This window comes from Sturnus vulgaris, chromosome 2 (assembly GCF_052056855.1).
Source record: "Sturnus vulgaris isolate bStuVul1 chromosome 2, bStuVul1.hap1, whole genome shotgun sequence".
Taxonomy (NCBI): Eukaryota; Metazoa; Chordata; class Aves; order Passeriformes; family Sturnidae; genus Sturnus; species Sturnus vulgaris.
The window spans coordinates 46684052-46699906 of NC_142244.1; the positions used below are offsets into that span (position 1 = coordinate 46684052).

Consider the following 15855-nt stretch of genomic DNA (forward strand, 5'->3'; position numbering starts at 1 on the left):
GTTTTTACCACTTTTCTCGAAGGAGGTTTATCACCCGAACAGGTGGGGGGAAGGGCCGCTGAATTTTGCCCTTTAGGGAACATCCCTTTGGAAGTCCCCTTCCAAATTTGTCCCAAACCAGGACAAATGCATATGCAAGTATTTTTTTCTTTATCTTTCTATTTTAATTTTATGAAAATAATTTAAAGATATACTTCTAAGTTGTCATCTTATTTAGAAAAAAAAAAAGGGAAAAGAAGTATTACTGACAAAGGCAAAGGCTACCTCAGCTGAAATAATTTGAAAAAAAAAATTATCTGTCATTTCCCAGAAATATATAATAGCATTAACAACATTCTGGTTTCCAAGGTGCCAGATTAACCCGTGGCAGGTTAATCCTACCAGGAAGAAAAACAATGAGTCAACAGACTCTTTTCCTATCATGTCAGACACACAACAGGTCTTTATTCTTAGTAGCTAGTATACTTTTACTCACGTTAAAGCATGTTGTGTTTATTTTTCTTTCTTACTGTTGTCTGTTTGGCTAATAAAAATGAGCCAAGTTAGCCTCATTATTACATGTAATAAAGACATTATGCACAAGTAGATGAATCACAGAGGATAAAAGACTCCCATGTTTTGGTTGCACATACTACAAGACAATGTAAAAAGATCTAACTGAAAATTCACTCATTTTTAAATTTTATATTTGTAAAATTAAGCATTTCTGCAGTAATTCTCTGAAAAGCCAGGGTCTTCTCTATTTTGATGAACAAAATGTGTTGCCAATAATGCTTGAATCTAACCTGCTAGGTCGTTGCCGATCAAATGCTCAAATTTAATCTTCTCTTCCTCTAAAATAATAGTTTGCTATCTAAGTGTTCATCCTTTTCATCCATCATTTTTGTTACTATGTATTCATTTTATAATGCCTATTAACCCACTAAGTTGCCCTCATATTTACCTGAGTATGTGATCAACAGAACTAAAGATGTGCATGGGCAAAGAGGATGTGACACAACAATGCAGAACAAAGAGTATGTGGGTTCAGTGTCTGTGACTGACCAGGGCCCAAACACCAATAAATGCAATGGAAGGACTTTCACTCCATTTCCCTCCCACCAGGCCTTACCTGGTGCCTATTCAGGAGCGCTAGAGTCCCCTAGTGGTGACACCCCTGAATGGAAAGGAGCAACTGGAAGGGCCAAGAAATATTCTCCAGAAGGCCAAGGGTGCCCAGCACTGAACTGTATGGCATATGTCTTCAATTCCACTTTAATGGTCGCATGATGTTGCCAGCTCATACTTATCCCTAAATATTTAGATTCCAGTAATGTGCAAAACTGAGAGACAGAAGGCAGGAGAAAGTGGAAAGGGAATTAATCTTCTTTAGTTTTTCCTCCCAGACTGTACATTCAATAGGCAGAAACACAAAGATTCCACTCCAGCACATGAATTTGATATGCAGCCTGAAGTATCTTTCAAAGAGCAAGTAGGGCTACATAAACAGATACCTGCAAACAGAAACATGATTTTGTCCTTAGAACACTTTTCTGAGAATAGGTATCAGATTCACACATCAAGGCCTGCTGTGTGTGTCAGACATACAGTCCGGGAATATGTGAGTTAAAGGCAGAACAACTTTTCTGCCCTTAGTAAAGTTCTACCTTGTCTGTTCATGGGGTAAACCCTTCCATTTATACCTCTCCTTAATTAAAAAGTAGAATAAATAACAAAATCTGACATTATTACACTATTTCTATTCAATCAATTTATTCTTTTAAATTAAAGTTGATCACGTGCTTTGAGACAGCCTAATCCAGTGGCATTGTGTGCATTCATTACACACAATCCACAAAGGCAGTGAGACTATGAACATACACGAAACACTTGACTCCCAATGGACATCAAATACTTCTACTCTATGTCACAATGACTTTTGTGTCTACAATTCTTTAACTTCAGCACCCTCTGTACAAAGACCAAAAGTTACCTCTGTTTTCTACAAAACATTAACTTCTCATATTAAGTGATGTGAAATTAATGTACTGACTTACGCCGGCTGCTGTTTTCCTTCATCAAGTCCAACACTCCTTTCCCATTGAAGCTTTTGTCAGCTTTCCTGAGCAAGAGCACAGAATGACACTTTCCTTTGAAATGGAAAACTAGGAAATGTTGTAAGGGCAAGAATAAAGGTTAATTCTCATGCTGACTACATAACTCCTCTCTGTTCTGGCAGCTCAGGAATCAGAAACTTTCAGTTAAAGCTTTGAAATGAGAAGCTCAATGACTGCCTTTAAAAAGTTAAGTTTTCAAAACAGCGCATTGAAGACTGAGATCACGGATGCTGAGGGTGATTAATCATGTATCTCAAGGTCTAACAATGCCTCTAAACATTACTTTCAACATGAAACTATTTATTTAGCATCTACCTGGATTTACAGTGAAAACATCATTTCAGCCCTGCTGAAGTGAACAAACAGAAAATTCTGTAAGAGCAGATCTTTAGCAGTTATACATATTTAGAAAATAAAAGCCTTTAGTCCTCTGGGGAGCTGGTCACTAAGAGCGAATGAGGTGTAATACCACTAGGAATGTCACAGCTGTTGGTGACTCTCCAGCCTGGGCTGACTCTGCCATTCCCTTCACAATGCATCCAAACCAGGGGAAAGTTCTATTCTGTGAATGTTTTACTGATTAGTTACAATGTCTCTGTAGGCTACAAATGACAGACCAGAAAAAAGGGTGTTGCTTTACTACCTATTAATACTTGCATATGGTAATAACAAAACAAACCCATGATGCAATGGAAAGAAAAGCCACCTATCATATTTAAAGTGTGTCACATAGCTTCTGAATAGTAGTAATTAATGTCTCTAATGAAATTACTTCATTAATAGGAATTTCTATTAATATTAATACATGCTAATAGAGGCAATGGGTTTAATTCTCCACGTAAAGATTCTGATCTATTTGCAGTCATAGATGTAGTCTCAGTCCAAAAACACGGCATGCCAGGAATAAGCTCCTGAATTTCTGTCCCAGAAATATTACATAGAAATGTAATATGCATACAATGTATACCACATGATGGGTTGAAAGGCTGAGGATCAGGTCTCTCAATAAATCTGAAGCTAATGATTAACAGCAGACATATTTACTCTGCCAGGGTAGAGCTGCTAGTTGATTACAATCAACTTTTATAAATACTGATAGCATGCAAAGTGACAGTTATCTATTGCAAGTAACTTACAGCTCAGTCATGTATTGTAAAGTTAACTGCCTTACAAAGACATACAATGCAGACTTTATTCCTCATGTTATTGTCTGACTGTCTTTATGCAAAACCTTTCCTAACAAACAATATAAGAAAAAATCCCAAAAAACCAAGAAACAAAACACAGGCCAAGTGAGAACTCTGAAAGAGGGGAATTGGTTTCAAATTAAGAGCAAATCCTCACCTCTACAAGCAGGTTTGTGTATGATGGCCCATGAGTCTGGACAGAGTTCTGAAATTGAGAGGCTCTAAACAGGCTTAGACATATGTTTGTAGAGAGCTCAACCTGAAACTCAGGGATCTCAAAATACACCTTTGCAATCTCAGATAATTGTGCAGAGTCTCACATTGAACAGAGTTTACAGTTCTGGACAACAGACGTAAGACAGGTCAGTGTACCTGCACACAATTTATGTGTTACTGTAACACTACAAAAGCCTCATTTACATTGCTTTAAATTAAGGAAAGAGGTCATAAGAATTAATGAAAGTTGACACAGTTTGTGTCAGGGTGTTTTTCATCTGGAAATTAAATGCTTATATACATGTCTGTAATATATATTTACACAGAGATCCTCTGTTATAGTACCTTAGACTCTCATAATTTATCACAACTCTTCCACTGGAAATTGAAATATTATTGTATAATAATACTTTAAAATATTATATTCACATGTGTATAATTTTATATATATTAAAGAACACACAAATATACACATATAATTATGTATTTAAGAACACAAAATCTATACTGGAGAAAGAGACTGCAGAGGACCCCAGACACACTTTTCCTGACTGCACCTTTCTGCACTCAGACCCCTACTGATCTAAAAATCTAAAGACATGCCAAGCAGAAGTGTTACAGTTCCTTGAGTATTCCAACAACAAAGTAAATTCTATGTAATTTATATGCTATAAAGTGTAAACAGACTGTACTATTAGCTTTTGTGGTTTTGATGTGTTTGTTCACAGTTAATATGGTACCAGTATATGGATTTATTTATTTCTGAGGTAAGACTGAGAAAAGGAAGATAGTTTCAGTTAAGAGTTTAAAATGCAGACATTTAAATACAGTTTATTATAGTTAACAGTATTAACATAATAATTTCGCTGCAAAGAAGGATTAGAAATACATTTCATGTGAACATGAAATGCACATGTCCTCAGAACAAATCCCATTTTCCCTACCTGCTTTAACGAATGTCTTGCATTAAATACTTAAGTAGTGAATTTTTTCAGACTGTAAGCTCCAAGGAAATAAATGATTTTTTAATTTAAAACAAGTACAGAAAAGACCAAACTGAGGTCAGGCCTTAGTTTATATAGTCCTGTGTCAAATTGCTGGAACAGAAAAAAAAGGGGTTTCTGTGCCCAAAACTCAAAACTCCAGTGGGCCAAACTCCACTTGATTTGAAAACTAGATTTAGAGAGAAAAAAGATTTTAAAGGATAATTAAATTCAGTATACACAAACCACTGACAAAACCTAAATTTAAAAGAAGAAAAGGAGATGGACGCATACAGCAATTTCCCAATGCCATCAAACAGTATCTGACAGAAACCAGTGAACATCAGCTGAGTTCTGACACACAGCCCAAGTAGCTTTGATCCCAGCTGTTAGCCAGGCCGAGAACCACATCTGCAGGAGATGCAAGTGCTGCAAATCTGCATGGATGTGGGAGTTTGAAGTACATCAGGGACCAAACCCAGCCACACTCCAGTGCCCTGGGCTTCACTATGGAAAGTGGGTGCTGCAGCCTTTGACAGGCATACGTGACACATGTAACCTGAGCACACTGCTGGAGCACAGCTGTGCCAGTACACACAAGGAGACAGCCAGCCTCTCTGAACATGAAACAGATGTGTTTCTGAGAAACACCTTTTTGAATTACTGGCATAATCAATTTATTATTTCTGAAATAAATGCAAGCACTCGAAGGTGTTGGGACATAGTCTGTAGAAGCTTTCAGCACGAGAAAATAATTCTCTTCTTCTCATACAGGCACCTCAGTGACTCTCTGCTTGCTTAATATGGAAAGCAGTCTTCTACCTAATGGCAATTTCCATTTCCAACTAATGTCAATTATTAATTTAACTTCTGCACTTGAATTGTAGAGGAGACAGAGGGTGTTGAAAATATAGAGACATTACTACTAGAAAGGTCAAACCTGGGAAGTGTGCAGACTTCCTACAAGGTGCACAAGACTGTAATTGGGTCACAAGATCACAGAAAACCTAAAAAAATGGATTGTTCTGCATTAGCTATTCAAGAATAATTCCTCATATTGACTGTCTATTCAATAGTTAGTGCTTGCTTGCTCTGCTATGTCTGACCCATTTAGTCTTGAAGACTGGTCAATTTATCTATATAGACAGAGTTTAATAAACTCTACTTTTATCATTAAGCTTGGACTTGGAAAATGTCTGCTTATGACTTAACAGTAAGTCTTTGCTTAAATCTCATCAGTTTTGAAATTGATCTTACCATCACCATCCTACTTTTGGTAGCCCTAGTGACATCAGAAAGTGAGCTCAATAATAACAATTACAATCTTTGTGATTTTCACTTTTACACTGTTTGGTCACTTGAAAATGCAAACATTAGTCTCAGTAGTGTGAAAGACCTGACACAAGGGCCGAGTTTGAACGAGCACGGGTGAAAGTGCCCTGAGAATGTCCTCCCCACTCCTGTGGGTTTGGCTGCCTGGGCCCTGGGCCAGTTTGGGAAGAGCAGAGCTGGGTGTCCTTAGAGAAAGGTGTTGTGAAGACAGCAGCCACAGGCCAGCAAGGGCGAGCCTCCGTCCCCAGGAGCCGCGTTCAGCGCAGGCTGTCCCACAGGGCCGTGCTCCAGTCACAGTGCCACACGCATCCCCAGCTCTGTCTGTGCTCGGCCTCTGCCTTCACCCCTAGGCTGAAACCCAACTCGGCCTCAAGCCTGGCCACCTCACCCCTGGCCTGCCTGGCCATTAGAGGGCCATGGCCGACCCGATCACTGTCACCAGGGCACTGCCACCCTGACATGACTGCACACCTTGACCATAGCCCTGCACCATCATTCCAGCCCTGCCCCATGACCTGTGACTGTGGTGGAGCCGGCTGCCCCCAGCAGGCCTGGCCCCAGCCCTGAGCAGGACGGCCCCACAGCCTGACCCCATCTCTGTGCGAGACTTGACCCACAGCCTGGCCCCAGCCCTGAGCAGGACAGCCCCACAGCCTGGCCCCAGCCCTGAGCAGGACAGCCCCATGGCCTGGCCCCAGCTCTGAGCAGGACGGCCCCATGGCCTGGCCCCGGCCCTGCCACTGCCATCACTGGAGGCCCGTCTGTGTCCCTGGGGACAGGCCTTGGTGTCCAGGCCCTGCCCTGCCAGCCCCATGGGGAGCCACCATGGCCCCAGTAACCTGAAAAAAGAAGAAATACATTCAGTGCCCTACAGACAGGCTCTTCCAAACGTTACACACCTAAAAGGTTCTTCCTTCTGCCACCACACACACCATAGGAAACCCCTGCCCTCAAACACCAAGTTCAAATCTTTAGAGGAAAGGATTGACACTGAAATTATGAAAGGACAAGACCAAGGAGCTGACAGCAGTGCTGGTCCAGACTTCTCTGTAGATACAAAACTGGAGTTACATCACAGACTTTGGTCTGTGGACAGAGTAAAAACCAACAGAGAAAGAGGCACACACAGTGCCTACCTGCCCCTGTGGCCATTTCTACTTCTCTTTCTCCCCCTGTGTAAAGCCCCAGTCCATGAGTCTAGATCCCAACACAAGATAGGACAATTAAAAAACACAGTGAAGAAAACACTTGATATGCAACTTACCAATTGCATTTGGTTACAGTACCCCCACTCAAACAAGGGAAGTTTCGAAATGGGATTCTTGTGATAGTAATTGTTTACCAAACAAAGTAAAGGTTTTAAAATTCCAGTCTTCCCTGCCATTTTTGCTTCTATTGACACTTCTTTAGCATATTAGCCCTTCAGGGCTTCAAGGACCTATTTTCATTAGTGTTTACAAACCACTAAACACACCGGTGGCACAGTATCAGTGGTAAGTAATAATAGTATCTCCTCCATAAACAAGGCACAATAGAACACTTGTGCCCTGAAACATTCCCGGGTGGAGTATCTCTTATGAAAGAATTTCTTTATTAATGCTTTGTGTTCAGGGAGGGAGCTCCACTGGGAATAACAATATACCCAAGTAATGCAGTCCTGGTATCCTGTCTGCTCTCCTCACCCATGCAGCTCATGTATTTTGGAGCTGACTTTAAAAACTCTTTGTAATTATGAGGAGTTGAGCCCCAAATCTAGATCTCTAACAGCCAAGAAGTTATTCCTGGTCTCCAAGAAAGTAAACAGGACTACTTTTGTGAATATGACAAAATAAAGCCTGCAATGGCAGACCCCTCAAACTGTAAGCAAGACAGTATAATTGAAACACCAAGTATGAATAAGCTCCAATACATACAAAACTGAGTATGTCTGCACTTCTGCAACAAATCTCTCTTCCAAGAGAAGAAGGTGAAAAAAAATTTAAGAAATGTGAGAAAATAAAATCTGTATTATTTTTATTTCACTAGGATTTTGTTCCCACCTTCAATTGCCAGACCTGTGAGAGTAAATGGAACTACTTGCAACAAATGAACTCAGTAAATGATCTGCCGTGAGGCAGTAAGAACAGCTGTGTGCCTGTAACAAGTAACTATGTCCAAATGATTTATTGTACAGACTGTCTAGAACACTCTAACGAGGAGATTCATCTTTCCCACAACACTCAAATGTTATTAATGGGTCAGCAAGAGTGGCGCACTGAGTGGTGCTGACTGTACCTCCCAATTAATTTTATATGCTTTTCATCTTCAAATTTGAGGATAAATTAAAACAAACTTGAGTTTTGCTGCTGTCTATTCTCATCGTCATCTGCAAAACAAATCTATTAAGCCCCCCCACAAAAGCATAGACCAACCTGGAAAAGAGCAAAACAAATTAAATCAAATAGAATGAGTGCTCTCCTCTCCCAAAAGCTCCATTTCCCTTTCCTTTTTTTTTTCAGTTCCTATTCATAGACAGTGGCTGATGTGCCAGATATGTTCTAGAGCTGGCAATTCATTTTTTGCCATCTTCCTACTGCAAAAAAAAAAGAAAAAATCCTTAAATAATACATGCATAACTAGTTCTCAAAACACGATCTGGAAAGTAAATTGCTGTTAGGGAAGGTAGGTTCATTTCCCCATTCTGTGGCTCAGACTCTCAGTTGTTTTCAATACCTCATTTGAAAGTGAAGATAACAGTATTTCCCTTTTTCTCAAGGATTAAAACAGCACAAGACCATTGCATGCAGTCGTAATAGGAGCATTATATAAAACACCCAAGTCTCCTAAATAAAATTATTAAAGAATACAGAGCTTTTGTGCCCTTTTACATGCATTTTCTATTTATCTGTAGCTCTTCTACTTTCAACTGCTCATTTTTTGACCGTACCAGCAACTGTACCAGCTACCTGCTCCCATGCCACTTCCCCCTACCTGCTGCCTCTTTTAAGTAGCTGTCTCCATGTCTCCTGGCTCTTCTCATCTCAGCTGCTTTCTCTGGGCTTTGATGCAGTACCAGGAGTGGCGGTGCATCTCAACACTCAGTGCTCAGACTCTGTGAGACATCAGAGACCCAAAGCTGACTGGAATGACACCTGCTTGGGCACTGTCTGCCTCTCCACACTCTGCAGAGGGAGGAGCTGCCTTGGAGATAAAAGGCATTAGCTCCACCTCTGTATCCCATAGCTTCATGCCCTAATGCTGCTGAGACTTCCTGTAGGGACTGCCAGTTCCTCTGCTACCTGCCAGGCTCTGAAGTGCTGTCCTGAGGAGACAGAAGGCAGTCAGCCTCTCTTCACTCTGCCCATTTACTTCATCAATCAAGGACAGAAAAGAGAAGCAGCTACAGGTTTGTTTAGCCTTTGGGACCTGTGCAAATATTAGCTACCAGTCCTTTTTTCATTTCTGTCCCCAACAGGTGCAGAACAAAGTTTAAGAAGATGAACTGGGTGCATCCTGAAGTCTTGAAACCATAAGTCAAATAGTATATTGAATGTTTTTATGTTGTGATTTTCAGGCCTATTTCATTACATATGGAAAGTTGATCTGTGGTATTAATAACTGCAGGCATTCATTTTGTTCTTATGGAAACTGAATTGTTGGGGAGCCATCTGAACACGATACTGCAGTGTGAACATGCTGTGCTCCTCCCTGTCGTCTCCCGCGCATCTAATAGGAACTGAAATATTTGTGACAAGGAACCTCCTTCCACAGACATCTATAAAATCATCAGTTTCATTAACCAGGCTTATTAAATAGCGTTTCATGACTTGAGTTCGAATTCTGCCTTAATACTGCAGATGCTATTACAGAACAATGCATGTATATTGATATAAAAACCCTAAATTCCATCTCTCTTCCATGCTAACACTTATGATAAATGAAATTTTCTTTGAATTGGTATTATGAATGAAAATGGACTGGACTAGCAAAGAAATATGAAGGCAAGTGTTACCCAAGTTCAAAACTATTAGGTATTTTTTATTTTAAACTATTAAATACTTTTAATAATAAGTTTCTGAAGTATTTTTGGTGTATATAGCAGTGAGCAGCCATATGAGTTATACCAAAGCTGACGGAGTCTGCTTCTCTGAACTTGTTTCAAGGAGGAGGAGGCAGGTATGGCCGGTTTGTGGCAGCTGCTCAGAGGTTCTGCTGAGAGGAGCCACGAGAGGGCACTGGAAGGAGAGAACCGGCCAAGAAATGCAGTCCTGGGAACCAACAGGCCAGGGCACAGCAAGAGCTCTGCTCCCTGCCCATAGCAAGAATAAATTAAGGTCCAACAGGACATACAGTTCATTTCTGTATAAAAGCGAAAGCTATACTTAGAGGTGTCCAGGCCAGACTTAGAGGTCTGAAGGCTGCCAAGGGAGCCAAGAAAGGGCCAATGGTGGCCAAAAAATGTGCTGGGGCATCAGGAGCAACAGGAGGGGAAGCACCAAGCAGAGCTGGGAAGTACACAAACGTGCACAATTGACAACCTAACTCACACATTCCTGCTCTACACAAAGGCTACAAGGAGAAAGGGAGATGAGAGAGGCTGTATAAAGCAACCTTTCTCCAGAAAATATCCCCATTATACACTTCATTTCACAAATGCATGGGCTGATAGGATGGAGAGAGCTCCAGTTCTACCCAGTGTAGGGTAAGCAACAAGAAAAGAGTAAAAATTTATTTGTCAGAAAACAGTTGCAATATCAATACCTTTGAGGAAGAGAGAACATCAGAATTAATCTTGTGATTTTATTTCTTATTTCATCTTTCAGAATTAACTGGTCCTAACATTTTTTAATATAACAAATGTAGCTTGTTCCTGCTTTTTGGATTCTAGAGTTATATCTGGGAATGAATTTCAATTTCTCACTGATCTTTTAAGAGACTGGCAGACAGCTACATGCTTGCTTGTATCAAACAGTATGGACAAGATCAGCATAGTCATTAGAACCTGACTTTGGTCTACCAGCAAATGCTTCATCCCCTCTGTCAATCCAGTCTAGACTGGTCAATACAGGAACATGCTATATTGTAAATACCAATGGTCACTGAAAACACTTTACCAATTTGTTACTGACCACTGGTTGTTACTGATTTTTTCCCTGGCCCTGCCCAGCTCCAACTAGCTCTTTCCAAAACCATGCCCAAGAGCATTTTGAAGGGCAATTCACTTGAGTAACTTTGTGCAAAAAGAGTAGTCTTAATGAAATTGTTCCTTCCACAGCATCTCCTATATGACTTGTTTGATTGACAGCATGAATAAAATAGCTTCAAAATCACACTTTGAAAATATCCCAGAAGCAGGCTGCCACAGTTCTCAGTCATTCTTTTAAAACTTTTAAACTGAAAAAAATGTCTATGAAGTTAATTATCAAAATAATAGTAATAAGAAAGACAAGGAGACAGGTATATGGGACAAAAGGGAACAAATACAATTTTGTTTAGAGCCTCTGAAGCTCACTGTGGTCTGCAAGATTTGGCCCTCCAGGGTGATCACTGTTATTACTATGATTATAGTAGCACAGGGCAACACCACACAGACTGGAACCTGTCTGCTCCTGATGGGAGTCTTCTGGCCTAAAGAGCTTATAGTCTAAATAAGACCAGGTAGACAAGTGGAGTGAGAAAGAAAGTACTTTTATTGGGTCCGAGAGAGATTAGGAAACTTGCCCAAGGACACATACCTTTGACAGATCCAGGGCTTAACCTAGATTTTCAGTATGGCACCTTGGTCATAAACGCTTCGCCTACCTTCTGCTCAACTCAGCCTCTTCAGCTGAGATTTAAACAGACATCTCAGTAATGCATCACCAGAAACATCCTGTTATATCATGTTTGTATTTTGACAGCTTTCGCATAGAGAACATTTTCTATTGACAAAGTCTTAAGTGTACAGACAAAGAAACAAATACAAATTTGGGGGCAGGTAAAAGCCTCGAGCTCAAGAGCAGGCTACTGCTTCACAAAGCTCTCTGCAGCATTGAAAGTTTCAATGCATTTGGTTCAGCTCTAGTTCCGAAAACTTTAGAGTTAAAATTCACAGCTCTTCAGCTATGTAATTTCCTATATCCAGCAAAATATTTCTCCTTTTTGAGAGGGTAATAATAAGACACATGGAACAGAAATTAATCAGAATAGGAAAAGTAATACCGAATTATGTAAGAAAGAAATTGCCAAACTTAACACAGTCCAGGTTCACATATCACAGAAAACCAAGACAAGTTTTAGATGTAAGTCATTGTTGACACAAAATATTTAACCATGCTCATCATAAAATCCACTTTACTGAAATAAAAAATACACAGTACAAAAATCCACTTGACGCAAAAGTTACTCATTAACATTCCCTCTATATCTTACATGAAAGCATTACTTCTGAAAAGTGCCCACTTGCGAATCTGAGAGAACACTGCCTCTCACTTCACAATGTGCCAAAAGTCATACCTGCAGGAAGAAATTATAATAATAATAAACGGCTCATTTTCCAGCCTAATTTCTATTAATTCCTCGACCTTTGCTTTCACTATCAACACAAATGGCTTTGATGATTGCACAAAGGGGAAATATGAACTAGAAGCAAGGTCGAGGTGTCCTATATATTGATAAGGCAGAGAGAATTCAATTAAGTCAGTTTCAAGAGTCTTGTGAACTACCTTTCAGGCAGGTGAGTGCCTGACTTTGTTTCCAAAAGCTACAAGGATCGACTCAAAAGCCGCGGAGCTGCCGCGTTTCCCTGCAAGGTCCGGCACAACTTCCCCGTCGCCGTGGTCTCCCGGGTACCGGTGTTTAGCCTACACCCCTGCCAGCGGCACGGTGAAGCACAGAAGCGGCCTCCTCCTCCCCGGGGAAGGAGAGGAGCCACGGCCGGCCGCAGCCGTGACTCAGAGCCGCCTCTGTCACAACACGCGTTTCCCAAACGTCCCGATGCTTCAGGTGCCCGGCCGGACGGCTCCGGCGGCAGCCAGCGCTGGCGGGAGGCACTGGCGCTCCCCGATGCCCCGGCAGCACGGCCGGGAGCTCAGCTCTCCCTGCCCCGCAGCCCCGCAGCCCCGCGCCGCTCCGGCCGGCGCAGACCCTTCCCCGCGGGGCGCCTTTCCAGCTCTCCACCCCCTTTCTAGGTCTCCCCGTCGGGATGAGCGTCCCCCCCGCGCCGCCGGGCTGGGGCCGTGCGCCCTCCTCAAACCCCGTTCCGCGCCCTCCACCTCCGCGATGGGCACCGACAGGACGGCGGTGAAAGCGGGTACCTGACTCTGTCCTTCTCTACCCGCCGGAGCTCCGCGTCCCTCTGCAGCACCTGGAAAATCGCCTTGGCTTCTTCCTCGTTCAGAAAGCTGAGATCTGGCCCCTGGGGCGCTGCGGTCATGGCTTGGCTTATCGGCGGGCGGGAGGGCGGAGGCGGGCGGGCAGCGCTGACCCCCGCGGAGCGCGCAGCCACACCGGCATGGCCGAGCGCCGGGCGGACCGCGCACGCCGGCACCGCGGGACGCGCGTGGCCCTGACCGGCGACAGCGGAGCGACACCGCTCGGAACCGCCCTGGCGCGGGCAGGGAAACTCCCTACGCAGCGATCGCAGCGCAGCCCGGCGGGGCGGGGCAGGGCAGGGCAGGGCAGGGAGGAGCGGGGAGGCGGCACCGCTGTCGGGGCCGGGGCCGGAGCCGGAGCCGGATCCTGAGTCGGTGTTGGTTTGGAGTGGCCGCTCGCCCCATACTCGTGTCCCGCTGCGAGCGACCCGCGGCTGAGTCGGGTGATGCGCTGAGCGCTCCGCGCAGTGTTTGCTTTGGCGCTGCCCGGGGAGCGCACGGCCGCACGGGGAGGCCGATGCGGTTCCCGCCGGGCAAACCCCGCCACGTCTCTGCCCGGTTCCCCGCGGCACCCGAGTGCGGCCCCGCCGCTCCGCCCGGGCACCGCTCGGGCCCCCGCAGCCCCTCCGTCGAGGGCGTCCCGCCGCTGCAGGAGGACATGCCCGTAGTTTTGCGGAGTCGGTGCAAAACGGCAACTTTTCCACGAGGGAGCAACGGGACAGTGTTTCTTATTTACTCTCCTTTAAAGTTTTCCTGAAGAAGTAGTAGAGAAGTGTTCTTGTTCTTGACCTGGGAGTTATAATCACATCTCGGAAATAATTTCATCCTGATTCCATTCTAACAGCTGTAATGCAACTCAGCTCTGTGTTGGTGGGAGCACTACCAATGTCTCTCCAATGTACGTGTCTGACTAGTTCGCTGTATTAGTTGAAAACTTTGTAGAATGTCCTTTGAAATTTTTCTGTCGAATAAGAGCGTTTTTCAGGGCTGAACTGCAGATGGAGAAGGAAAACTATGCTGAATTATTTCAGGCTGAGAAAGTTGGGACTTTTCAGCCTGCAAGAGAAGATTTGTTGTGGAGACCTTGTAAGAACTTTGCAGTATATGAAAGGGGCCTACAGGAAAGCCAGAGAAGGGAGACTCTTCGTTAGGAACTGTAATGGTAGGACAAGGAGTAATGGGTACAAACTGAATGAGGTTAAATTTAGGAGAGGTGAAATTTAGATTAGATATTAGGAAGAATATTTTTTTACTGTGAGAGTGGTGAGGTACTGGAACAGGTTGCTCAGGGTGGTCATGGATGCCCTAGTCCTGGCAGTGTTCAAGGCCAGGTTGGACAAGGCCTTGTGCAACGTTGTCTCGTGGGAGGTGTCCCTGCCCATTGTTGGGAGGATGAGACAAGATGATCTTTAAGACCCCTTCCAAACCCTTAATATTCTCTGATTCTATGAAAGAAAACACAATTTTTGTTATGGCAAAGCGAGTCAGTGGAAAAAGGCAGGGCAGTGTGCAGCAGGAGCTGGGCTGTGATGCACACAGGCACCTTCCCACCCTGCAGCAGGCTGATGTGAGGCTGCAGGAAAATGTTTCCTCACTAGGGAGTTGGGTGGTGCAAGTGGAAATAAAGGCCTTAGAGCACAGTGGGAATAATAGGTTGCAGGAAGTTCCTTGTTTTGGCAGAGCTTCTGGCATCATTTGTCTGACCCAAAGAGAAACTAACCTGATTCCTGGTAACCAAACAGCAAAAGAAAGGCTGAGAGACAACTGATGAAAATGTAAAAAAAGTGAACTATGAAGAATTATGGTGTGGAGAGGGTGTGTCTCCAACAAAAAAAGACAATGAATTTTTAATAGTGTATTGGAGATGCTTCTGGGCAAAGTCCAAACATTTCTAAGTTGTTTCTAAAGGTGCAAGAGCCACAGCTGTCCCTGGTGCACTAGGAGATCTTCCCTCTAAGAGTAAACGTTCTGTCCTTCCCATTTTGTTGCATTGAGCATAACAGAGTGACTCTTTCACCAGCAGAAACTGAGTATATGGAGTTCTCCCAGGGACTCTCCCAGGCAGTGAATTAGATATCACTCTCCCTTTCTGACTGGCACCTGCAGGATATGGGAAGCAGTTGCTCACTGTGCTTTTGCTTCATGCTGGATCTGCTGCCAGAGCTGGGGCAGAACATGGTAACATTTTTTTCTGTACATCCACTGCAATGAAGCTCATCAATGCCCACACTTGCTTTAAAAACGATGTTTCATTTTATTGGTAAGTTGTGGTGTTTTAACTTCTTGTGCAAACTTACAAGATGTCCCTGCTTGTTGCAGGGGATTGGACTAGATGACCTTTAAAAGTCCATTCCAAACCAAACCATTCTGTGATTCTATGGTGAAAAATAAATACATACATACAGAATACATAGAAAGGCTGCACATTTTCTTACGGCTTTGCAAAGGAAGTTATGTATTACAGTTCTTACAAATAAAAGGTGACATTTCCCCACAAATCTGGTGACTGTAATTGTATCTATCCTGCATGTAAGTCAAGAATGGACTTAAATTTCTAAGTTTCTGTCATTCTTTTTCTTCATTTCTAGAAACTGGATTAATTGGTGCATTTTTCTTCCCATCATTAAAATATTTGTTGGCATATTTTTAGTGCAGAGGGAAACAGGGACAAGATGTTTATTTAATGTATAAGCAATGTCTTTCAGGTGAT

At 43.1% G+C, this 15855-nt stretch overlaps 1 protein-coding gene across 1 annotated transcript in view; it reads right to left on the reverse strand.

Annotated features, from left to right (window-relative positions):
• EXPH5 (exophilin 5) overlaps window positions 1-13214 on the reverse strand; it is a 37171-nt gene extending 23957 nt beyond the window's left edge. The window contains exon 1 of the mRNA XM_014877601.2: window positions 13089-13214. Within this exon, the coding sequence (XP_014733087.2) occupies window positions 13089-13207 (119 nt within the window). The 5' untranslated portion in view covers window positions 13208-13214. The remainder of the gene's footprint in view (window positions 1-13088) is intronic.
• Window positions 13215-15855: the final 2641 nt, after the last annotated feature.